General features: G+C 56.1%; 2 protein-coding genes across 2 annotated transcripts; one reads left to right on the top strand and one right to left on the bottom strand.

Annotated features, from left to right (window-relative positions):
* The first annotated feature begins 853 nt into the window (after window positions 1-853).
* On the top strand, window positions 854-5,095 carry TMEM86A (transmembrane protein 86A). The gene is made up of 3 exons (XM_041729649.1): window positions 854-970; window positions 2,949-3,213; window positions 3,564-5,095. Exons 1-3 carry the CDS (start codon window positions 950-952, stop codon window positions 3,998-4,000), a joined length of 723 nt encoding a protein of 240 aa, XP_041585583.1. The 5' UTR covers window positions 854-949; the 3' UTR covers window positions 4,001-5,095.
* Window positions 5,096-6,376: 1,281 nt separating this feature from the next.
* On the bottom strand, window positions 6,377-24,831 carry IGSF22 (immunoglobulin superfamily member 22). Its single transcript, XM_041730745.1, has 22 exons — window positions 24,723-24,831; window positions 22,248-22,379; window positions 21,704-21,840; window positions 20,513-20,612; window positions 20,391-20,430; window positions 19,924-20,098; window positions 19,163-19,276; window positions 18,512-18,674; window positions 17,622-17,894; window positions 16,393-16,677; window positions 15,513-15,637; window positions 15,277-15,418; window positions 14,816-15,112; window positions 13,166-13,468; window positions 12,202-12,375; window positions 11,864-11,992; window positions 10,923-11,219; window positions 10,189-10,277; window positions 9,895-10,087; window positions 9,129-9,428; window positions 7,704-8,033; window positions 6,377-6,500 (listed from the first exon to the last, which is right to left on the bottom strand). Exons 1-22 carry the CDS (start codon window positions 24,829-24,831, stop codon window positions 6,433-6,435), a joined length of 3,975 nt encoding a protein of 1,324 aa, XP_041586679.1. The 3' UTR covers window positions 6,377-6,432.
* Between the last annotated feature and the right edge of the window lie 270 nt (window positions 24,832-25,101).

Raw genomic sequence — 25,101 nt, 5'->3', positions numbered from 1 at the left:
CTCAAGTGTGCTCATTTTTGGTGTGTTCTTGTGTTATAGTTGTTTGTGAACTATGAGAGGCATGTGCCTAAGAGCAATGAAGTGTTTGCCGTCTGAGGGCTGCTGCGTGCCTGTATGAGTGTCTCTTTTCACGTCCAAGGACGTGTGTCGAACTGCGGTTTTGTGTCTACATACCTGTTTGGTGCCTAAGGATAATTTTTTTAAAATATATTTTTTTATTTACTCATGAGAGACACACAGAGAGAGAGGCAGAGACACAGGCAGAGGGAGAAGCAGGCTCCATGCAGGGAGCCCAACGCGGGACTCGATCCCACGACCTCAGGATCAGGCCCTGGGCTAAAGGCAGGCGCTAAAGCGCTGAGCCACCTGGGCTGCCCCAGTGCCTAAGGCTAATTAATTGTGATTCTGCGTGTGTCTGCACCTATGTAGGGATTAAGTGTCTACGGGCTGCTGTGTGCCTGGTGATGCGTCTCCTGCGCCGAAGGCGGTGCGCACCTGACCGCGGTGTGTCCGTGTGGACGCGTGCAGGCAGGCGGTGTGTCTGACCCCAGGTGCGTGCGTGCGAGCTGCGTGTCTGAAAGCTGCAGGGAAGTGTGTGCAGCCGCGTGCCCGACAGGAGCGTGGGGCGCTCGGTCGGCCTCGGTCCTCGCCCAGCCCCGGGAGTCACGGCCGCGGTCACGGCCCGGGCGCGCCGGCCCCCGGTCCCCCGGCGGGGCGGGGCCTAGGACGCCCCGCCCCCTCGACGCTCCGCCCCCTCGACGCCCCGCCCCCGGGCTCCAGCCCTCTCATTGGCCGCGCGCGGCGTGACGTCACGGGGATCGCAGCCCGAACCCCGGCGCCGGGCGAGCGGGAGGCAGTGCGGGTCCGCGGGGCTCTGCTGCGTCTCGGCCTCCCCTCCCGGCCGCGGGCGCGTCCCGCCGCCGCCGCCGCCGCCGCCGCCGCCGCCGCCATGGTGTCCCCGGTCACTGTGGTGAGTGAGCGAGCGAGCGAGCCGGTGTCCGGCGCGGCCGGCGCCCCCCGGCCTGGGGACCGGGCTGCGGCAGGCCAGGCCGCCGGGGCCGAGCAAGGGCGGGGGTCCCGGGCCGCGGCGCCCCTCCTCCTCCGCGCAGCGCCCGCGCCCCGGCGGGAGGGAGGAAAACAGTGGGCACGTGACTCGGAAGCGTGACTTTGTTGCTGTGTGTGTGACGCGGGCCGGCGGGGCGACAGCCGGGACCGCGCGGCCGACCCCGGGGCGGCGGGGGCCTCCCGGGGGCCTCCCGGGGACCGCTCCCCCCGGACCCGGATCCCCCTCGTAGAAGCAAGCCCGGGCCCGGGGGTGCCCCCGAGTGCGAGCAGGGGCCCTTCTCTGCCGACATCCCTTCCTCTTGAGACGTTCTGGCTGGATCCTGGGTCGGTCCGCGCACCCGTCCTCTCCTGGCGTCGGACGAGCCTCCCCGGTGCTGCTCCGGCCTGTTTCTCCTTATAGGAAACACGGGGCTGGGGAGGGGTGTGGAGCGGGCGCTGATGCTCCCGAGGCCTGGCAGGTGGCTGCTGGGAGGAGCCAGGGACTGTGGGGTCGCTGGTCTGGACCGGGCTGCCCCTGGGCCCCGGCCCCTGCCCCTGCCCCTGCCCCTGCCCCTGCCCTGCTGAGCCTGGATGGGGGAGGTCTCCGTAGGAAGGGACTTAGTCATCTTCTCTCCCTGCCCTCACCCCTGGCGGAGCAAGGGCAGGCTGGGATCCTGGACCTACCATCTGCCTCTTCCCAGCCTCCCTCCTCACCTGAGCAGCCCTCAGGTAACCGGCAGTGCGGGAGTCAGGGTGTCCCCGAGCCTCGTGCTGGACAGCTCACCCAGCCAGAGGCACAATCATTTAGGGCAGAGCGTGTGTATACAGGGAACCTCGGCAGTTCTGAATCGCCCGCAGAGACCCTGTGCCCAAAGCCCCAAGAAAGGAGCTCGGGGAGATCACAGATCCAGAGTATCTGCGCTAGCCCCCTCCCTCAGCTTGGAGAGGACCCAGAGTGGCCTGGGACACACCTTTCTGGAGCTGCCCTCCCCCCTAATGGGGCTGAGGCCGAGGCCGAGTCAGCTGCTCTGACTTCTCCCTCTCAGTTCCACATCTCCTCCCAGCCAGTCTGCTGGCTTCAGATCAAAAGCTGGAAAGAGAACCCCTCCCCTGCTTCCTGCCTCTCTTTTTGATGAGCTCTTGAGTTGCTCTTGTTCTCTGGGAAATGAGAGTGACCAACAGACAGCGCCCCCCTCCCCCAACTCCCCAATCCCTGAAGTCCTTCTTTCTCCAGCCAGCACTCCTGTCTCCTCTCCCTGCTCTTGATGGTACCTTTAGGCTGGTACCTTTAGGGGCAGCTGGAGTGGAGGCTGAGGAGCACACTGGCCCAGGAGAGAGCCCGTCGGGGCGGAGGACCCACCCTCACGCATTCCTGGCACTCTCAGGGTGTTGCCAGGGCCCTAAGCCTGTGCCCTGGCCCCACTGCGGAGGATCACGAGTTGGCTAGTTGTGGCGTCTCTGTGGTTTCCTGCTGACTGCACTCCATTCCAGACGGCTGGTGGCCTAGAGGGGTTAAAGGGGCTTTGGGGAAGGACAGGGAGGGGCCAGGAAGGCAGAAACATTGCCTGTAGGAGGGGACTTTATCCCAAGATCTGTTTTCTGCTCAGTGAGTGACTATTCTGGTCCTGCTTTGGGTCAAGAATGCGCACGGGCCAACCAACCGCAGGAACGGGGGAGCCCTCCCCCTTCCTAATCACTTAGGCCTCAGGGTGGTGATGGGAATGTTCATACTTCGCTGGGTGGTTGGGGCAGGCCAAACTGGGTTTCTCTGTGTGTGTCCTCTCTCCTCGGGAGGTGGGTCTGGCTCTGGGGTGTATGTCTGGGTTGAGGGTGCTGGCTCTGAACACCTTCGTGGGCTTCTGAGCTCCAAGTGCTGAGTGCTGCCCTTGTCCTGTGTCCTCCAGGTGAAGAGTGAGGGACCCAAGCTGGTGCCCTTCTTCAAGGCCACCTGCGTGTATTTTGTGCTCTGGCTGCCTTCGACCAGCCCATCGTGGGTCAGCGCCCTCATCAAGTGCCTGCCCATCTTCTGCCTCTGGCTCTTCCTTCTGGCCCATGGCCTAGGATTCCTGCTGGCCCACCCCAGTGCCACCCGCATCTTTGTGGGGCTCGTCTTCTCCGCTCTAGGTGATGCCTTCCTCATCTGGCAGGACCAGGGCTACTTTGTGCACGGTCAGTTGCCACAGTAGCTACCTGGGAGGAATCCTGGGGCTGGGTGCTTAGAGGGTCTTAGGTGGCAAGGATTTGGGAGAGGGAGCTTTGGAACAAGAACATGGAGAATCTGAGGGGTTCTGAGGCCGAAGACTGTGGGGCCCTGGTTGGAGGATTACCTTACAGATGGTCTGGTGATCAGTTCTGGAGTTCCTCAGGGGAAGGGGCGGGTATATCTTTGTGGGTTTCTTCCCACCCCCGATACTCCCCAGACAAAACTCCTGGGTTATCCCAAGCACTCCCCTCCTGCCCCCACCCCATGACTCACCTGAGCCTGCCCTCAGCATCCCTTCATCCCCTCTCACTCCCAGGTCTGCTGATGTTTGCCGTGACCCACATGCTCTACGCCTCGGCCTTTGGCATGCGGCCACTGGCTCTACGGACAGGTCTGGTGATGGCAGTGCTGTCCTGCCTGGCCTATGCTCTTCTCTACCCGTGCCTCTCAGATGCCTTCACTTATCTGGTGGGGGTCTATGTGGCCCTGATCGGCTTCATGGGCTGGCGGGCTATGGCAGGACTGCGGCTGGTCGGGGCAGCCTGGCGCTGGACTGAGCTGGCAGCAGGCAGTGGTGCGGTGCTCTTTATCATCTCAGACCTGACCATCGCCCTCAACAAGTTCTGCTTCCTCGTGCCCTACTCCCGGGCGCTCATCATGTCCACCTACTATGCTGCCCAGATGCTCATCGCCCTGTCAGCTGTTGAAAGCCGGGAGCCAATGGAAGACTACAGACTGAGCAAGGCCAACTGAGAGGCCAGGGTCTGGTTACCCCTGTCTTCTTCTGGGACGGGGGTCTAGAACCTGCAAGAACTGGGTCAGGATGGCTGTAGGTCTCACCTGCGGCAGCGAATACCACCCGGGAAACGTAGAAGTGAGGGGGTAAGCAGGAAAAGGATCTCTCTAGCAAAGCTGGTGGTCTGGAACAATTCTGAGAGCTGAAAAGAGCCAGCCTAATTCTCCTTCCTGGGGCCAGAATTAGACATCTCCCCACCTCTAACCCCATCGGGACTGTCAAAACCCCTCTGGAGGGTGATGGTGCTCAGTGTCTTGACCGCCTCCCACTTCTACTAGATGGAAGAGTCTGACTCACCCACTCCCACTCTTTGTAATCTGCACAGTTAAGGGAAGAGGGGAGAAATCTGAGCTGAGATGACCCAAGCCCAGGGCTTGAAGCCCCTTTTGCAGGCCCCTAGTTGGGAAGACTGGATGAGGATGGAATCTCCCTTTCCTTCATCTCTCCTTATTACTTGAACAATCTCAATTTCTAAGTGTTGGGTGGGAAGATGAAGGGGTGTCTGTCCGGGTAGGCAAGACTGGGGACTTCATTGGCCTGGGGGCTTGGGTTACCAAGGATTCAGGTTGGTCCCATCTCTCTCAGAGGCTAGCCCAGCATGCAGGCCCACTACCACTACCCTTAGGACCCTATCCCCAGGGCTAGGGTGAACCATGCCAAAGGAAGGGGCCAGCCTGTCTGTGTGTCTGTGCACGTGATTCTGTGTGTGTGTGGTCTGTCTCCCAGCCTGTCTATGTCTTGCTCTGCCATCTGTCTCTGTCCTGCTGTCTAAGTCTTATAGGGAGAGAGCCTCAGGGAGTTGCTGAGGGGGTGCTGAGGGGGTGCTGAGCCTGGCTTAGAGAGCTGGGACCCCGCCCTGCCTCCATCAGTGCTTTCCTCTCTGTCCCTTCTGCACTGAGAGTGAGAGGAGGGGCCTCCGATTACTTTCTAGGGTCATAAGACCTAAGGCACATTCAATGCAAAAGGAGCAAGGATGGGTGGGACAACTCTATCCTTTGCTGCTTATGTGAACAAAAAAATAAAAACCAAGGGCCATCGCTGGCCTGCTTATCTCCCTGTGTGGCATGTGCCTGTCCTGGAGAGGAGGGTATGGGGGCATGGTGCCAGGGCCCTGGATGTCCTTACAGCTTGGGTCACAGTGCTGGCCAGTGCGTCTTGGCGCCAGGCTGGCTCCCTGGCTCTGGTGACTTGGTCCCGGTTGGAATGGGCCTTCACTTCCTTGGTCACATGTATGGGTGAGGATGTAGTTCCGGAGGATGGGGGATGGGTAGTATTTGCCACCATCCAAGTTTCTCCTGGATGCATTGCCCTGTGCACGGGTGCCTGGCACCTTTGGGAATTCGTGGTTACTCAGTGGCCTTTACTGCTGCCCGCTAGAGTGATCCAGATTCCCTTCAAGCGTCTCCTCTCTCCTTGGACTCTGGGCTCAGTCAAACAGTGGGGAGGAGGGAGATTAGATTGGTTGATTTGCACTTTAGATGGGAAGCCCTTGGTGAAACAATGGAGTGGAGTCACTCCGCACCAGGGGCATTTGCATCTTAATGGGCAGTTGCCTGACCCAGAAGCAGAGAGGGAAGTCTTGGGTGGTGGAGAATGTGCCCTTAGCCGAGAGGGTGTAGAGTAGTGAGGACTGGATAGAGGAGACTTAGTCCCATTTCAGTGATGGGTGAATTCATGATTTTCAAATTAGGATTTTTAGAGACCTCTGGTTGGGGGGAGACAGTGAAAGAAGTAGAGGAGGGAGGCTCAGAGATCCCCCTATCCTTGTTTGAAGTCCAGTAGTTTCTTATGATTTTTTTTTTTTTTGTTAAAGAGAGAATTCTTCTGTAAAACCTAAATTTGAAACCTAGTGAGCTGGGTGACCAATCCCTTCTAGCTCTGAGATGCACTAATTCTGAAATAGTGGGAATCCTGGACACTAAAGAGGCAAGGCCCTGATGCCTTCAAACCCCAGAACTCTGATGACGACGACAACAACGACACACCTGGTGAAGAAAGGGGGGTGGGGGAAGGACCAGGACTAGGATAAAGCCTATTAGGACTTGTTTAACCTCGCCCCGAGGGGAGGGGAAGGTGCACTGGGGCTGCCGGGGAGGGGAAGGCAAGCCAAGGCCAGTCACTCTCAAGGTAAGTGTGTGACTTGGGGTCCATGCTCCGTGTGCCCCCATCCACTCCCAAGTCCATGTCCTTGGTCCCTGCACATCACCCTCAGGAACAGGCAGGGGTGAGCTTAGTCAGTTTATTGTCCCATGCCTTCATGGACTGTTTACACGGACAAGCGCCAGAGAGCAAACGGGGTCACCCTCACTGGGGCCACGCACAGAAGAGGCCCAGAAACAATAGGATAGGCCCTCACAATATCCTCCTGATGCTTGGCCTGGGCCGGAGCTCACATAAGGTACTTTGACTTCTGCAGACTTTCAGTGACTGATGCTAGAATTGACTTGTCATCTTTGTCTGAAAGAGCAAAACAAGTATTTGTCAGTGTTACCGTTGGTAGGGAGGCAGACTCCAAATTGCCGGAAGTTCAGTGAGGGCCCCAGTCTCCCAAGGTCAGCTGAGAGTGTGGGACGAAGAGTTCTCATTCTACACTTAATATTTGCCAAGCATCGCGCCAGGCACTTCTATCCACTATCTCATTTAAGCCTCCAAACAGCCCTAAGAAATGGATGAGAAAACAGGCTCAGAGTGGTTTGCCAAGGTCACACGGCTGGAGAGCAGTGGAGCCAGGGCCCTGGGCCCATGAGCTTACAACCAGCATTAAGTTGTCAGGGATTTCTCTAGCTGTGGAATGAAAGCTGGATGTCTCCCACCATGCCTTCCCTGGCCCAGTTCTGTCGCACAGTTCAGCAGCCGCTCTGGAGGCATCATCTCAGTGCCAGACACCTGGCTGGGTATTTGAGAGACAGAGCAACAGAACACGGTACTGTCCCCTAAAGAAAGGCACCTACCGCAGGACACCGTGGACTGCCACGGAGAGTTCAGCGAGTGGCAGAGGATGAGGCTGGAGAAGTAGATGTGGGGCGCAGGGGACAGTGTGGGGAGCCTTGCTGGCTGGGATTTTCTCAGGAGGATCATGGAAAAGTTGGGGAGTTTAAGCAAGAAGGGAGCAGGGCAGGTCAGCTTTGCAGTTAGACTTCATGTCACTAGCCGTGTAGTTGAGAAGATAGCGTGTAGGAAGAAATATAGGCACACACACTAGCAGAGGTGTGCCCTGTGCAGAGGAAGGGTCTCCACTAGGGTTCCCTTCGGTCCTTCCCCCATTTGTATTTCCCAACTATCCTTATCCGGCAGCTTTCAGGCTTGGTTCCCTATCAGAATCACCTGTAAAATACTGTAAACATAAAAATTCCTTCCAGAACCTTGCTGCAGAGATTGCAACTGGTGAGTCCGGTTTAGGCCTAATCACCAGTATCTTTTGCAAAGGCAAGTCTAGGCCCCCCAAGGGCTACAATCTGCCCAGGGATTGCAGACTCCCCACTCTGCAGGGGCCAGGCAGGTGCCTAACAAAGGACATCCAGAGGATGGGAGAGAGGTGCCCGTATCAGTGGGTGAGTGTTTACACCCCTGATGTTGGAGAAGATGGAAAAGCCGTGCCAGGAGCCGGCCGCCTGCGCGCACCCCCACCGCACCCCGGGCCGCCCCACGCGGGGCCCTCACCGTAGACCGTGAGCGCGCAGCTGCTGCGGTCCTTGCCCAGCTCGTTCTCCACCAGCACGCTGTACTCGCCGCTGTCCTTGAGCGTGCAGGTGGGGATGACGATCGTGCAGACGCCGCTGGTGGAGTTGTACCAGAACTTGGAGTTGGCCGTGATGTTGACGTCGCCCTTGTAGAGGGTCACCGTGGGCCGTGGGTTCCCGAGGAAGGCGCAGGTCATGGTGCAGTCCTGGCCGCGCAGCACCGTGTGCGGCTTGAGCGGGGTCACGAAGCGCGGCGCGTGGCGCCAGTCCTTCTGCTGGTAGGGCTTCAGCTTGGCGCTCAGGTCCTCGGCTGCACGGGCGGGACGCGGTGGCCGTGAGCGCGCCCCGCACCCCGGGCCCCGGACCCCGCACCCTGGAACCCCGCACCCCACACCCTGGACACCTGCACCCCGCACCCCGGACCCCGCACCCTGGAACCCCGCACCCTGCACCCCACACCCTGGACACCTGCACCCCGGACCTCTGCACCCCCGCACCCCGGGTCCTGCACCCCGGACCCACACACCCCGGACCCTCGCAGCCCGCACCCCACACCCCGGACCTCTGCACCCCCGCACCCTGGGCCCTGCACCCTGGGCCCCGCACCCCACACCCCGGACCTCTGCACCCCCGCACCCTGGGCCCCAGACCCCCACACCCCAGGCCCTGCACCCCACACCCTGGACACCTGCACCCCGCACCCTGGACCCCCACACCCCGGACCCCCAGGCCCCGGACCCCCGCCCCCCGGGCCCCGCACCCCACACCTCCCTCCCTGCACCCCGGACCCCCTCACCCCGTACCGTTGACCCCCGCACCCCGCACCGTGGAGCCCCACACCCCGGACCCCCCGCACCCCAGGCCGCGGCAGCCTGCGCCTTTACCCTGGTGCCTGGGGTTCCCGTTCCGCCCCCTCCCGGCCCTTGTCACTCCAGGGTCCGGGTCCAAAGCCAGGTGCGCGGGGTTTTCTTTTCCCCTTTTGCAGACCCAGGAGCCCTGACTTCTTTCCGGCTGCCAGCTTCTGGCCCATGGGCTGCCCCCCGCGTCGTCTCAGCCTCCTGGGCTGGGCACGGCCTCAGTTTCCCGACCCTGGCTCCACCCTTAACCCCTTCCCTCCCTGGACGTCCTCCTCGGAGACCCTCCAAAGTCCTCAGCCTGAGGGTCCCAGGGGCACCTCCTCCTCAGCCCCCCACCCCCTCAGAGCACCCACAAAGTATCTCCTCTGGGCTTCGGGAGTGCTGCTGCTTCTCTTCCCAGCATCCCTGACCTTGGCCTTTCCCCCTCCCTGGCTCTCCCATGGTACCTCAAATCTTTCCTCCCCCTGGCAAGGCCCATGTCATCCCTGCCAGCCAGGGGGTATCACCCTAATCCCCGAGTCCACCCCCCGCCCCCGGCCTCCACTCACTCTTGTCCTTGTTGACGTGCCAGGTATCCTTGGAGTCAAGGGGGTCGCTGTCACCAATTTCGTTCCGGGCCACCACTCGGAAGTAGTACTTCCTGCCGGGGAGCAACCCGGTCACCGTGTACTTGTTGCTGAACACGTGGTCGGCGGCCGTGAACCAGGTGGCGGTGCTGGCATCCCGCTTCAGGATCACGTAGTGGGCCTCGCTGTCCTCCTGCACGTCAGGGCTGTGGTTCCAGGTCAGGGTCACTGTGTTGGGGACCTCCTCAAACAGCTGTAGGTTTGTGGGCGGCCGTGGGAAATCTGGGAAGAGCCACAAGGTGCATCGGCCGCCCTTGGGGGCCTGAAGAATGTGCCCCGCCCCGGCCACCTGCCACACCCTATGGAGTGTGGGGTAGATAATGTCCCTTTAAGTTCAGGCCGCTGGTGTTTGGGAGGCAGCAGGAACTATTTCTGGGGTGTAGCGCTGCCGCCTACCAGCCCTGTGAACCTGGGCAAGTTACTTATCTTTTCTGAGACCCATTTCCCCATTTGCAAAATAGGGTTGACAAAAACTACCACAGGGACGTCGAGTAAAGTGCTTAGAAAAGTGGAAACAAACCTCCCCGTGAAGGCAAAGGCCAATCAAGTCTTGCTCTGTGGTGCCCGAGAAGCCTTCACCATCTCGAGGCATGACTCCGCAGGGCCAGGAACTCCAGCGGTGGGGAGCTATATTTTGCAAGTGTGTGTGTGCAAGCTGCCTCCCCGAGGCCTCCGCCTGCTGTCTTACCTGTCACACGCACGTGGATGTCATAGGATGCCTCTCCAAACTCGTTCTGCAGCAAGATGCGGTACACCCCTGAGTCGGAGCGCTTGGTGCTGTTGATGAGGAACTGGGAGTGGTTTTTGCTTTTGGTGATGGTTTCCCGGCCCTTGGTGGGGATGCCGTCCTTCTGCCAGATTACATTGGGTGGTGGTGAGCCCTGCGGGGGGACCGGAGATGGCACTGGGGTCAACCAGGTGCTATTTTGGCCGCCTTGGTTAAGCGGTGGGCATCTGGGGGCCAGGGTCTGGGACGACTCACAGAGAAGGCAGCGTGGATGCAGAGGGCTGTCCCAGCGCGCACCACCATGTGACTCTTCAGCCGGGCACTGAGGTCAAACTTGGGGGCAGCTGCGATGGGGACACAGAGGTGGGGCCATGGACCTCTCTCTTGGGAAGACTCAGCTTTAAACCTCCCCCCAGAGCCTTTCCCAACCTCTCCTCCAAGCTCTCACGACAGGCGGTATAGACAGCGGGCAGCCCCAGCGCTGCGAAGCATCTAGTTGTTCCTCATCTGTTTTCCCTTATTAGTATGTAAGACTCGAGGGCATGTCCTGTGTCTCATTTGTTTCTATATTTCTTTTTTTTAAAAAAAGATTTATTTATTTATTTATGATAGAAAGAGAGGCAGAGACACACACAGGAGGAGGGAGAAGCAGGCTCCACGCCGGGAGCCCAACGTGGGACTCCATCCCGGGACTCCAGGATCACGCCCTGGGCCAAAGGCAGGCGCTAAACCGCTGAGCCACCCAGGGATCCCTGTTTCTATATTTCTAACACCTCCCTTGGCACACAGTAGATACTACTTGGCATACAGTGAGTGGGTTGTTGGGGGTAGGGTGGGGACGGGTCACCCCTAGCTCTGTCCAGGTGCAGGTATGGATGACTTCTTGATCAGAGCATCACCCAGTTTTCCCCTGTGGCATGAGGTCCCAGGGAAGAAAATATGGGGCTAGGATGTTGGGGCCTAAACCCCAGCTCTCTCTGCATCCTCACCTGGTGGGGGCATGGCACGGACCCCCTCATCCAGCTCCACAGGCTCCCCGACCCCAGCCTCGTTCACAGCCCGGATTCGGAAGAAGTATTTCTGCCTCTCGGTGAGGCCTCCCACCGTGTAGCAGGTGCCCGAGATGGGGATCTTTGTGCACTTGGACCACTCCTTAGTGTCTTCTGCCCTCATCTCAAGGATGTAACCAGAGGGGGGGTCTCCCTCTGCAGGCTCCCGCCAGGCCAGGGAGATGCTGGAGTTGGAGGAATCAGACACGTGCAGACCCTGCACCAGGCCTGGGGGTTCTGGGTGGCACAGATATCCAGTTGGCCTTCCGACTCATCTGTACTCCATCCCATGCCCAGTTCCCACAGTCAGTAACCCCGAATCCTAACTTTCACCACTACTGCCTCCAACTCCCACTTTACACTTTGAGCACCAACCCTGAACACTCAATAACCGCCAGATTCAATTCTCTCACTGGCTCCAGCCCTTCATGCTTGAAGTTAATACCCTCCAAATCCAACACACCCTATACCCTCAATCCCCCTATGTTCTAAATTCCACCTTTTAGCCCAGCCATCTCCACCACATCCATTCATGTGTATTACCCCCATCTCACCTCCTAAGCTCGGCACTCTCCCAACCATCTACCCGATAGCCCTACCCAACCCTCAAACATGCCTCCACCACCTAAACCTAACCAGAAACGCTCAAAGTTTTATAACTTTTTTTTTCTACCCCGCCTCTTTCTTCACTGACTCTCAATCTTTATTTGCTGGCTTTCTTTTGTGTGTGAATCCTGTTCCTCTTGTTAGGCTGGCAGCTCCCAGAAAGTGGACACTGTGTGGAGGGGTCATCCTATTGGACTTTCCCAGAGAAGAATTCTGCTATCTACCTTGAATGGGCTAATTCTACTATATTGGGGCTTGGCACACCCCCTACTCACTGACAGGGTCCTTGGCTACCACTGAGTTGGATGCCATACTGGGCTGTCCGGGGCCTGCCTTATTCACAGCTATAACTCGGAATTCATATTCTGTGTCCTCCAGGAGACCATCCACGGTGCACTTGGTGTCTGAAATGGGAATTTGAGGGGTCATGAGGCAGGGGATCCATGAGATGGGAGACCAGAGAGTGAGAGGACATGGAAGAGGGGGTTATGAGTTGCTATTAAAAACCCCAAAGGAACTGGGGAATGGAATATGTTCAGGGTAGCAGGGGTACATAGGTCTGCCCAGCAAAGCCTCCCTTGGTCTTCCTGGGCCTCTCTCCCTAGGACTTCACCTTGGATGGGGTCCTTGTTGACTGGCACCCATAGGTTACTGCCTTTCTTTCTCCGCTCCACAATGTAGCCAAGCACTGGGGCTCCCCCGTCCTGGGTTGGGGCATTCCATGTAATGGTCATGGCCTCTTTGGTCACATCAGTCACTTGAGGCTGGGAGGCAAGACCAGGAGGCTCTGTGGGAGAAAGAGGGCAGAGGTCAGAAGGGAGAGCATGTGGACAGTTGCCCACCCCGTGCTGATCTTTGGCTCTCTCCTTAAAAAAAAAAAAAAAACCCAATGATTGATTCTTAACTCTTAACAAGTGGGGAGTTAAAAAAAAATACCATCACCAAAACCAATGGCTGGGTTTTACTTCCAGATAGTTTAGTTTATTTGGCCTGGGGTGGAGGCCAGGCATCGGCATGCTTTTCAAGACCTCAGGTGATTCTGCTGTGCGGCCAAGACTGAGAATCACCAACTCGCATCTTCCAACCTGAGTCATCCCCAATGCCACAGTGCCCCCCTTTCATTTTTCCAGCATCTTAAGGTACTTGATGCATGGAGACATGGAGACCAATCGGGAGGAGTGTTGCAAGTAGTTAATTAACATTCATAATTAAAATGCCAATGTTGTCAAGGGTTTTCTTTGAGAAAAAAAGGATAGATTCAAGTTTATCTCTAAAACAACATCACTTCCCTTCGCATTTGGGATGATTTCTGAAATGGAGAAACAAGTGGCGTCATTTCCCTGGAATTGAATGCAGTTCTGATTATACGCCCCGGAGTGTGCTGTGCATGTGATCGGAGAAAAGTCGAGAATTCCTGCCCGAGACGATGTTCTGCTATTAGTCTGGATTCTATCTGTCCCATAGGATAGCTAGAGAGGGGACCCCAGGGAACTGCCCCACAGACTGGCATTCCTCACTGTCTGAAGACCCCGTCCTGACCACTGAGCTTCCCACTGAGCAGGGGCTACATCACTGACCGATGGGATTTCCCGCAAACACTTCATCCGTCTCCAGCGGGTCGCTCACTCCTTCCGAATTAACCGCCAGGATACGAAACTGGTAGGCTTTCCCCTCTTCTATCTTGTTGGTGGAGAATTTCGTGAATTTGCTGTCCACCTCGCCTATCTTAATCCAGGACCTCTTGCCGACCATCCTCCGTTCTACTATGAACTGCGTCACAGGCCGCCCGCCGTTGTCCTTCGGGGCCTTCCACTTCATGTGCACACAGCTTCCCGAGAGTTCCAGGAACTCCACCCGGCCCTGGGGAGGCTTGGGACGGTCTGCGGAAGACGATAGCATCAGAATGGGAGCAAAGGATCAGAAAGGCTTTATGTCACCTGCCGGAGGTCCAGCCAAACTGGGGCATAGTTAGATCCGCTCACTAACTGAGGAGTTTTGCCACGAGCGGGCGGCGACCTTACCTGCCACGAATACCCAGGCTTTCCAGGAATCTCCAGGGAGCTTTCTGGATCCCTCACCCTGCTCTGTGTTCACTGCCCCTCCTGGTAAGACTTGCCCAAAGAGTTTGAGCCTTGGCCGCCTGAAACTCTCACTCGTCTAGGCATGAGTGGACTGGGGATCTGGGGGGCCCCTGCCTTAGCTGATACCCCCACCCTCCCCTTGTCTCCTTCCAGACAAGATCACCCCTCCTCTCAGCTTCCAGAACTCCAGTGCTTTCCGGTATTGATAGTTTATCTTACGTTATAACTTCACGTTGGCTAGTTTTCACCCCTTTTGGGTCGAGAGACTGCTGGGATACCTCCATCTCTGAGAACACAGAAGAAGGGCTCAGTCATCTGCTGAGTTGAACTGAAACCCAAACTTTCTCAGTCCACAGCTCGATGGTGTGGGGTGTGTGTGTTACATGTTGAATACGAGCTCAGTAAGGCCAGCCTCTCATCTCTTTCCTTAGCCTTATGTTCAGACCCATCTCAAATCCCATTCCTACCCCCTTTCATTTTTCTTTTTCTTTCTTTTTTTTTTTTTTGAAGACTTTATTTATTCATGAGAGACACACAGAGAGAGGGCAGAGACACAGGCAGAGGGAGAAGCAGGCTCCCTGCAAAGAGCCCGATGTGGGACTCGATTCCGGGACGAGGATCACACCCTGAGCCAAAGGCAGATGTTCAGCTGTTGAGCCACCCAGGCGGCCCCCCTTTCATTTTTCCAGCATCATTTTATCCTCAATCCTATATCACCTCCCATCATTCCATTTCACTTCAACCCCCAAAACTTCCCCACCAACTTCACTTCTATCCCTAAGCCCCACCTCTTTCACTTCATTTCTGTCTTCCAACCATGTCCTCATCTCCACGTCAATGACAACACTTAATACTGGAAGGTCTATTATGTGTTGTACACTGCTAAGTGCCTTAGATTCACTTGAAATAGATACAAAACAAAAAACAAACAAAAACCAAATCGTCCTGTTGCAGGTAAGAAGAAACCGAGGCTTCAGAAGGTGCCTTGAATTGCCCAGAGCCACAAAATCAGGAGTTGGAAAGTGGGCTTGTGGCGGCAAAGCCAGCACGCCAACCCCATTGTCAACCCCCTCTCCAGCTCTAGCCCCATGGGGAGCACTGAGCAGCAGGTCCCCCAGCCCAGCCCAGCCAGGGTCCTGCCCTCACCCAGCACGCTGAGGTGCAGAGAGGCTGTCGCTGTGCCGTGGTCATTCTTGAGCTTGAGCAGAACCAGGCCACTGTCCTCACGCACGCAGTTTGAAATGGTGAGCAGAGCCTGGTCTTCCCCGCGCTCCATTGACACACGCTCCTCCTCCGTCACCTCCACGCCGTCCTTGTACCACGTCACTTTGGGCAGCGGCTTCGCCCGGAAGGGCACCTTGATGTTGGCCGTGTGGCCCACCTTCACAGTCACGGGGTGCGCGGCCAGCGCCTCCAGCACGGACGGGTCGATGGTAGGAGGATCTGTAGGGGGTGGCGGGGCAGGCTGGCCCAGCAGGGATTGGGGGAGGTGGAGTGGGGCGACGAGGGGTGGAGGAGGACCCCGCGGGGGTCGGGGAAGAGCTCTGCGCTGGCTCGTGGGCCGGCCGGGCGTGGATGAGTTTGCCACGAGTGGACGGCGGCCTTACCTGCGATGAATACCGAGGCTTCGCTCTCTGCGCCCTTGGCCCGGAAAGTGTACTTGCCCTCGTGCTCCGGGCCCATATTGGGGAAGATGATTTTGTGCACTGCCCCCTGCTTCACGATCTGCACGCCCGGCAAGTCGGTGATCTGGGAGGCGGAGGGGGCGGGCCGGGCGTGAGTGCCAACGTTCGCGAGTCGACCCCTGGCCGCCTGGTCCCCTCCTCCAGCCCCTGCCTCGGACCTCCTTGCCGTCCTTCAGCCACACGCCCTCCACCTTCTCGTCGTTGAGCACTACGCACAGCTCAGCCGGGCTCCCAGTGGCCGCGTGCACATCGGACATCCCGCTCTTCACTGTGGCCAGACGCTCTGGGGAGAAGGGGTGCACGGGCTGGGTTAGGGTGCTGGGGGCGGGAAGGGACTCACAGAAAACGTCTGGTGGCCATGGCTAAGGGAAGAGGCAGGGGTGCCGTGTCTATCCAAGTAATTTAGGATTGGCAGAGGGTTTGGGAATGGTCAGTGAGCAGTTGGTGAATGGTCGGGTGGAGGGAGGAACTGGAGCAAGTAGGTGGGAGGTTGGGGAAAAGTCCTTTGCATTGGGAAATGGCCAACGGGGGGCTTATCATTGGAGGATGGTCAGTGGGGTCTTAGGATGCTTAGCTGAAGAAGGGGAATAGATGGTGGGGATGTGGGTAGTTAGGGGAGTTGGGATGGCTCCTTGTGGTCATGCTAGACTGTTTCTAGGAGTTGAGGGTGGTCAAGGTCAGTGGGGAGTGGCCAGGGCTAGTGAGTAGGGGCTGAGCAGGGTCAAGGAGTATAGGATGATCAGGGCTGCTAGGGCTGGTTAGAGCCTGGAAGTGAAGGATGGATAAAGTCGAGGGATTTTGGATAGAGTTCAAGAGATGAGGTATGATCAGGGTCTAGGAGGTAGAGATGGTCAGGGCCTGGGAGGTCATGGAGATGGTCAGAATTGGGAGATGGGGGTGGTCAGAGGGGGAGGTAGAAATTGATCATAGTCTGAGGAGGGTTGGAGTCAGTAGGGGGCTGATCAGTGTCCCTGACAGTAGGGAACTGTCGGGGTTGGGTGGGATTGGTCAGTGGGGACTGACAGGGTGGATGTGTACCCTCCACGGTGACCATGGCAGTACTGTAGTATTCAGTGGGGTCTCCATCCTGCATGGCCACCACGGTGTACTCGCCACTGTCACTGAGAAGTGCATCCTCAATGACCAGCTCTGCTCGCTTGCCCTCATGGCTCATGCTGTACTTGGTGCTGCGTTCCAGCAGCTGCCCATCCTTCTTCCAGTGCAGTGTCACATCCTTGGATGTCAGCTCACACTCGAGGCATGCGCGGCTTCTCTCTTTCACACGTACATTCTTGAGGGTTCTCACAAACTTGATGGGGATGCCTGCGGACAGGTAGGCTTGGATCTGCACCCAACCCCCAACTTCCCTTTTCTGCAGCTACATGCTACCTTGCTTCTCTTTTTGGTCCCAGAAACACAGGGACTTGTGACATGGGACGTGTGCAACATGTGATCTATAGAGGTAACTGGCAGGAAGAGTCCTAGCTCTGCCCCTTAACTTGCTAGCGGACTGTATGCAATGCATTCACTTTCTGAGTCTCAGTTTCCTCATATATAAAATGGGCTAACAACTCTCGCCTCCTCACAGCACGTCAGTCAATATCTCTAATGCCCCTTTGGAACTCCAGCCATGATTGCATTGTCTTTCTCGTGTCTGGGCCTTTACACATGCTGTTCTCTCTGTTGAGAGTTTCCTCTCTTCTTCCCCATTTGCAGAAAGCTGAACTCCTTTTTGTTCTTCTTGCTAAAGCTTGGACATCACCTCGTCACGTCTTTTCTGACATTACCAAGTAGTGCCCCTTCTTTGGGTTCCCACCACCTCTGTGTCTCCCTCCATCACAGCCATGACGATTCCATGTCACACGTGTCAAATGCGGTTCACATGTATGACATGCTTCTTGATGTACCCAGCATCATGGGTAGCTCTCTAAACTTGCTCTAATGTAAGAATGCAAGTGGTTAAGAGTGAAGGCTATAATATATGACATTAGAGCCAGAAAGGCTAATCATTTCTTGACCCACGATCCCCCAACTAGATCATAAGACTCTTTGCTTGAGAACTTAGGTTCTAATTCCATTTTCACACCTGCTTCCCCCACTACACTAGGAGTTAGTGGAGAAGAGAACCTCCTGTTTTTCTAGTACCCATTACAGGGCCTTGCAAAGAGATGGATGGATGGATGGATGGATGGATGGGAGGATAACTGCCCACATGGAGGTGACTGTGGCATGAGGCCCACCCCTAAAGCTCTGGTCCAACCACTCACGGTCAATAGTGAGCTGGGCCTTCTGTACCAGGTCCCCCGCTTCAGCAGAGAACTCGCCGGCATCACTGAGTCTGGCATCCTTAATCTTAAGTGTGTGAGTCAGACCATCCTCAGACACTGTGATTTCATACTTTTCGTCCCTCTTCAGCTCCTTCCCATTGAACTTCCACACAAAGTTAGGCACTTTCTTGGAGAGGCGGATCTCAAACACAGCTGTCTGGCGCTCTGTCACCTTCTCTGGCTTCATCTCTCCCAAGAACTTTAGTGGCTCATCTGTGGAAGAGTAGGAGGGGCAGTCACTGGGCTGCAGCCCGGTCTCTCCTGAGGGGTGGGGTCTTGAGGGGGCATGGAGATTCAAGGATCACTGGTCTCCTGTAGCCCACAACTGGAAAAGCATCCTTCCTTTCATTCTGCTTGTGAACCCCTCCCACGATGTCCGTATGGTCTCCTCCCCAGTAATGTTAACACAGCAATTTAAAAAAGTACTTACGTACTTTTAGATCTGTGCCAGGCACTATTCTAGCCAATTTGCACATATTAATGCATCCAATTCCCATGTAGGTAGATTTTACTATTATTCTCCATTTTACAGATGGGGAAACTGAGGCAAATAACAGTTAAATAGCTTGTCCCAGATCACAAGCTCATAATGACAGAAGCTGGGATTTGAACCCCAGTAATCTAACTCTGGAGACCGTGCACTTAACCACGATGCCACACTGCCCCATAGCACTTCCTGTCCATAGTCCTGTCCCCCACGTTTCCCACCTCCATTAATGTCCATCCTTATGCAGTCCTCTCTTGCATAGCCCCACAGTCTTCTCTCCCCAGCTATTCCTCCCTCAACCTGACTGTGTCCTCCTTGTTCCCCCCGATGCCCACATTCATACCCAGCACTGTGAGCTCTGCTGTCATCCGCTTGTCACCCACGACAAGGCTGTAGTTGCCTGCGTCATTCATATTCACGTTTGTAATAACCAGCATGTGCTTCGTGCCCATCTGCTTCACATCATACTTGCCTAGGGAGTACTGGATCCTCAGTGGTTCATTACCCTGCCTCATGAAACAGGTAGAAAAGCTGATGAGAGACTTTAGCAGGAGACTTCCAGAGGTCCCCATTCCCCAAGGCCAGCCTGAGCTGGGGGTGCCATGTGTACCTCTCTAAGATCCCCAGACACACCAGAGACCCTTGAGATCTCTTTAGCCTCATCATCTGGCACAGTGGAACCCAGGAGCCCTGCCTCCCCTGAGACCTGAACTCTTAATGTGACCTTCAGGACTACCTACTGCAGCCTTTCAGATGGGTAGACTGAGGCACAGAGAGAGGAAAGTAACTGTTGCAAACGAAAAAGCAAAATGATGGAACAGCTAAGAATAAAGCCCAGCTCTCAGCCAGTTTCAATCATACCAGCAGGCATCCTTTTGCTGGGTTGGAGGAAGGGACCTGGTTGATGGATAATGAAAGGGGGTCTGTGAAGGGAGGAGGTGAAGAGAGGAAATGATATTGCCGAGCAGGCCCTGCCTAGGTGCCCCCACACCACCTTCATCCATATCATCTTGACATTGGGATCCTTCAGCTCCATGATGCAGTCAAAGACCACAGTGGTGTCAATCTTGGTCTGTATGTCTTCCAGGGGCTTCAGAATCCGGATGGTCTGTGAGATTGTGATAATAAAATGGCAGGTGTCAGGGACATCTGGAGCCTGACCAGTCTGCTAACGCAATTCCGGAGGAACCCCCTAAAGGTCTGGGGAGAAATGATTCGGCTGATTAGGTAGCTATGCTTCCCCCCGACTTCCTGCCACTGAAAGCCTACAAGACTTAGGGGGAGACAGATATGTGATGCATGATGAGAATGAGCCACCATTCGTAGAACAGTCATTATGTACCTGGGCCCATTACGTAAGTTCTCTAAATCTGGTGTAGATGCTTAATAATTGTGAGTTGATGGAATGAATGAATGATGACAACGCAAAAACAAATGAAAGAGGAAAGCAGAATTTTCATTTTGCAAATGAGAAACTGAGGTTCAGAGAGATGCCCAAGTTCACATAGTTAATAAGGCAGCAGAGCTGGGATCTGAAATCCAGGTCTGTCTGACTCCGGAGTCCATGCAAAAGCACGTGAGGGGGTTGTGGAGAGAGAAGACGTAAAAGGAAGGCAAGTTCCTTTCCTGCTCTTGCCTTTGAGCATGTGTGTGCAGGGTGGAGAGGCCTTGCCACTGGGAGACACACAGGCACTAGCACTTTTGGAGAGACCCAGACCCCGGCCTGCAGACCCCTGCCCCACTATAGGCACTGACCTCCACCTCCACTTTCTTCATCTCTTTGAGCTTCTTGAGCAGGCCCCGGAAGTCGGTGAAGCCGTACTCCATGCAGACCTTCTCAAAGTCCTTCTTGGGCACCTTGGACAAAATCTCCAGCATCTCTTTCTCACCTATTCCCTTCTTCTGCTTCTTCTTGGGAGCAGGGGGTGCCCTGCAAGGAGGTGGGTACCAAGCTTGGACTCAGCACCTCCCTCTGAAGACAAAGGGAGCCTCTCCTAACCTTGAGATTCCCCTCCCTACTTCATCGGTTCTTGGAGCCTGGGCCATTAACTCAGGGCCCTGCTGAAAGGCCTTCGAGAAGCTCTAGCCTGGATGGTAGAGGGACAGCACCCCAGGCAGAGGAGCTTCCCAGTCTCACCTCTTCTTCTTCTTCTTTTTTTTTTTTTTTTTTTGCAAACACACGAGGGTTTATTTACAAGCTCGAGCTTGGGTCCAAGTCTCACCTCTTCTTCAACATCTTTTTGAAATCCATTTTCTCTTGACCTGAGGACAGAGAGATGATCAGGGTCAGACAGGGGGAGTCTGGTCCCTGGGAGGAAAGGCCAGGAGGAGGGAGCTGGCTCACCTTCTGTCACCAGCAAGGACACAGTGTAGATGGCATCTGCATGGTCATTGCTTGCGATGCACTTGTAGTTGTCAGAGTCATCGGAGGTCAGTGGCTCCAGCTGTATCAGAGTCAGGCCATTAGTGAGGGAGGGGGGGACCCCAGGGAGACTTTCTGTGAGAAAGGAAAGGAGGAGGGCATGGGGGTGGGTGGGAGAGGAGCTGAGCGTTGGGTGTATGCTTCTGCATGGGATTCTCCTTCTAGGCTGTGAGCTGGAAGATAGGGACTAACTCTGAGTTGTAACTAGGAGCAGTTTCTGCCACTGGCATGAGTATTCCTTCCTTTCACACAGAAGTACTCCTCTGTACGAGGCACCGGGCCGAGCCTGAGCAAACTGGTGAATTAGGCTGCCTTGGCACCTGCCCGGATGGCACTTACAGCCCAGTGGGGCCTCGGAAGGTGCTCGCTGAATGAATTCGTGTAAGGGGTGGCCGGTAGGGGACTCGGCAGCTTGTGTGCACTCTGTGGGGCTCAGAGTCCAGTAATAGGACCATGGGAGGGGAAGGAACCGAGTTCTGTCTGTGGGGGAGAGGGGAGGCTCTTTGCCCTTCACAAGGGTATATCCTGGCAGGACCAAATGGGAGTCTCCCCGGACTTATCCCTCCTTTCCCTCAAGGGAGCCAGAGGTTGCAGAAGCTGGTTAGATCTAAAGATGATCAACCCTTGGTGAGCGTCTTCTGGAAGGCTCCCCTGAAGGGCCCAGGACCTCTGAGCCTCACCCCTACACTATGCTCAGCTCCTCCCCCTGTCCCTGTCAGCCCCAATTTAGTCTGCCCTCCTCCCACCACGGCCCTGCCCTGTCTAGTCATGCCCACACGCTTGGCCTCATTTTCCCTTTGGCTCTCACCTCTGGAACAGCTGGATCTCTTCCTGGTGGGCCTGCCCCTCCTGGGCTTTGCCCAGCTCTCCTTCGCCGCGCCCCTGACTTTGGCCCTGACTTTGGTCCCCTACCCTACTCACTCTAGCAAGGCCCCAGCTCCCCACCTGGCTTCTCTTACCCTCCCCTCCTCTCGGCCAGTGACAGCCTCATGTCCCATGGCCCGGTTCTGGGGCCGCCCCGTGGCCCTCTGATCCACCAGGGGGCTGCGGCATGCCCTGGGTCCCTGCCTCTGGCCTCATCCCTAACTGCGTCTCAGGCTGGGGTCCCCGCACCTTCAGCACGTGCTCCTTGTTAATGCTGTCGTAGAATATCTTGGCCGACTCCTTGATGGGGATGCCACTCTCTCTCTTCCAGGAGATGTTGGGTTTGGGGTTTCCCTGCACCCGGGCTCGGAACACGGCTTTATCCCCTGCAGTGGGCGCGGGACGCAAGTTCACCTCCAGGCCAACCTCCTGCCTGCACCCTGCCTCCGCCCTGGGCAGGGAGGGACCCTCAGCCTGGCGCAGCCCGGTGGTGGGGTCCAGGGGTGGGGGTTGGGAGGGTGCTGGTGGGGCCCAGGGGTGGGGCGGTGCTGGTGGGGCCCAGGGGTGGAGGTTGGTGGGGCCCAGGAGTGGGGGTTGGTGGGGGGGGTGCTGGTGGGGCCCAGGGGTGGGGGTTGGTGCGGGGGGTTGCTGGTGGGGCCCAGGGGTGGGGGTTGGTGGGGCGGGTGCTGGTGGGGCCCAGGGGTGGGGGTTGGTGGTTGGGGGTGCTGGTGGGGGCACTGGGAGACGAACGGGAAGCACTTAGGGGTGTGGGGGCGACACGGGGAGTGCGCACCCTCGGACGCGGTGACCGGGTGGGGTTTCTCCACGAACTCTGGGACGCTCTCGCCCGGAGGGATGTCAGAACTCCGAGTGACCAAGCTGAAGAACTCCACGGTGCTCGAGGACTTGCTTGTCACGACTTCCTCTGTGGTGGCAGGTGAGAGGTCAGAATGGGCCCCAGGCGGAGCTCGGCCGCGCTCAGAGGGCCCATCTCTGCTGCCGGCCCTGTCGGAGGCCAGCGCAGGAGCCTTGGGCCCGGAAAGGACTGGAGTCAGGGGCCCTTGTGTTAGGGCAAATTCCAAGCACCAGGGGGAGCCAACCCCTCTTACCTTTATTGGACCACATTATTGGGTCCTTTTTTTTTCTTTTTTAAGATTTTATTATTTATTTGAAAGAGAGAGAGCACAAGCAAGGGGAAGAGGGAGAAGCAGACTCCCTGCTGCGCAGGGAGCCCCTGGCGAGGCTCGATCCCAGGACCCTGGAATCATGACCCTAGCTGAAGGCAGACACCTAAACCACTGAGCCAACCAGGTGCCCCGTAATTTTTTTAAAAAGAGACTTATTGTTTTTGGCGGGGGGGTTTCTTGATCTCTTGGGCTTCTCTCCTAGAAGGTCTGGTCCCCCAGTAGTGTTAAGAGGGGGAGACCCCTCTGTTCGGGAGGCCTGATAGTTTACTTGAGCTCTGCTGTAGGGCCTCCCCCCTTGCCCTTCTGTGGTTCTGCAGATTGCAATGGGAGTAGTAATGATTCTTGAGCGAGGAACAGGACACATTCCCACTCCAGGGGGGCCATAGTGGGAATCTCCTTATCTGCGAGAGCGTATTCAATGTGGGAAGGTCACTCTGTATTTGGAAAATGAAAAGTTGTATTTGCTATATACACTACGAAAAATCTTGTTGGCCCGTGAGCTGACAGTTAAAAACAATTGCTCTGATTCACAGAGTACTTTTCTTGTGTTAGGAACTGTGCTAAACACATGACAGAGGTTATTTTATTTAATCCTCACAATACCCCAGTGAAGTAGGTGCCTCTATTATCACGACTAATCTGAAGGACTGAGATGCAAAAAATGTCTTCAGAAGCCCTGCTTTTAGCCCTCAGTGGTTGAGCATCTGTCTTCAGCTCAGGTCCTGATCCCAGGGTGCTGGGATTGATCCCACATCAGGCTTCCCACAGGGAGCCTGCTTCTCCCTCTGCCTGTGTCTCTGCCTCTCTCTGTGTATCTCTCATGAATAAATAAATAAAATCTTAAAAAAAAAAAAAAAAAGAAGCGCGCTTTTAAATAGCAAGCAGGAAGCAGTGTGCAGGATGCACCTGACCTGCAGATGTGTTTTATTTGATCTCTTCGACGGTTAAACAAAAGTAGCCCTATATCTAAAAATTAAGAGATTTCACATAAAAAGGTTTCTGGATTCTCATCACTGAGCTCATAATCCCTATATGACAACAGTCAGTGGGTGGTGAATAGTGGGGGCCTCTGTGGGTGGGGCATGTCCTCTGTGGTTCCCTTAGTCTTGTTTCTGCATTTACATTCCCTGCCTGGACCTGGCTGGCCAGTGGTTTTAAACTCTGGCTGAGTGTTAGAATCTTTGGAGAGCTGGAAACACACACACACACACACACCCCAGACTTATGTATTGCTATTTTTTCATTCCCCTTCCTCTCTCCCTGCTGCACTAAGATAATTCTACTGTGCAGCCAGGGCTCAGAATCACTGCTATAATCACTTGAGTTTGCAACTTCTGGTCTTGAGTCCCAGCTGTTGCACTTGCCCTGGCTTGCTGTCCGGGAGGAGTTGGTATAGAGCGTTCATCTGGCCCTGACCCCTGTGCACACAGCAGTTTGAGGGACTCGGCCCCTCCAGGACTTTGAGGGAGGGGCAGTGACCAGGGAGGAGATATTGGATATCCTGGCCCCTGGCCATCTTTTAATCACTTTCCACTAGAGACATGACTAAAACAATCTGTTCTGCTCTGAGACCATTTCTCAGCTTTCCCTTGGATCTGCTCTCCCCCAAGCCTGGTCCCCAAGGGTTGACAGCCTGGAAGCTTAGGTCACTTGTTTATGTGTTCATTCTCTCTGCACTGGCAGCTCCAAATCTCCTGTTTCTTAAGTGGAGCAGGGTCAGCATTACTCATACCTAGGACGGTAGCTACTTCCCTAGCTTCCTCTGTGCCCGAAAGTTGGCCATCGGAGATACATCCATTAGCCTACGGCTCTGATCTCCTCAAGCAACGAAGCTCCTCCGTCGCTCATACACATTCACGTGATTGGCTTTTCCTAAGCTGTTTCTCAGAAGATCTGATCTGTGGGTGAACATCCCAGGGGCTGAAGCTTTATCAAAGCACAGGTTAGGGGAGGGCTGCTCTTTGTACCTTGGGCTCCTGAGGGGCCCAGTACTCACAGAGACTGAGGCCACCCCCAGGGGGTGGATGCAGAGGAAGAAAGGCTGCCCTTTCCCGATCCCCCCTCCCGCCCAGTCTACTTGCCTCCTACGATCTTGGTTGTCTGGGAGAAGGTCTGCACGTGGGTGGTGGAGCTTGAGAACTCCATGGACACGTGCTCCTGCAGCAGCTGCTGGTGGTGAATGGTCGTCATGGTGACAGCAGGCGTGGGCACTCACCTGGAGGACCAGGGAGAGAATGAGGTCATGAAGGACAAGGAAGGGAATAGGAGAGAGATCCAGAGGTGTGTGTGTGTGTGTGTGTGTGTGTGTGTGTGTGTGAAGGGACAGGGCATGCGGACACAAGGGGAGGGTGAGGGGAAGTAGGGCAGCAAGCCTCTTCTCTCTGGCCTCTCTTTTCTTCCCTTTGTAAATCTCACCTTCCCAGGATGGTTTGGAGGACTGGTGGGCCTGTCACCCACCAA

The sequence above is a fragment of the Vulpes lagopus genome, chromosome 15, assembly GCF_018345385.1.
Source record: "Vulpes lagopus strain Blue_001 chromosome 15, ASM1834538v1, whole genome shotgun sequence".
Classification (NCBI taxonomy): Eukaryota; Metazoa; Chordata; class Mammalia; order Carnivora; family Canidae; genus Vulpes; species Vulpes lagopus.
Note: the sequence above shows the minus strand (reverse complement) of the source record. Positions and strands in the feature narration are given on the sequence as shown.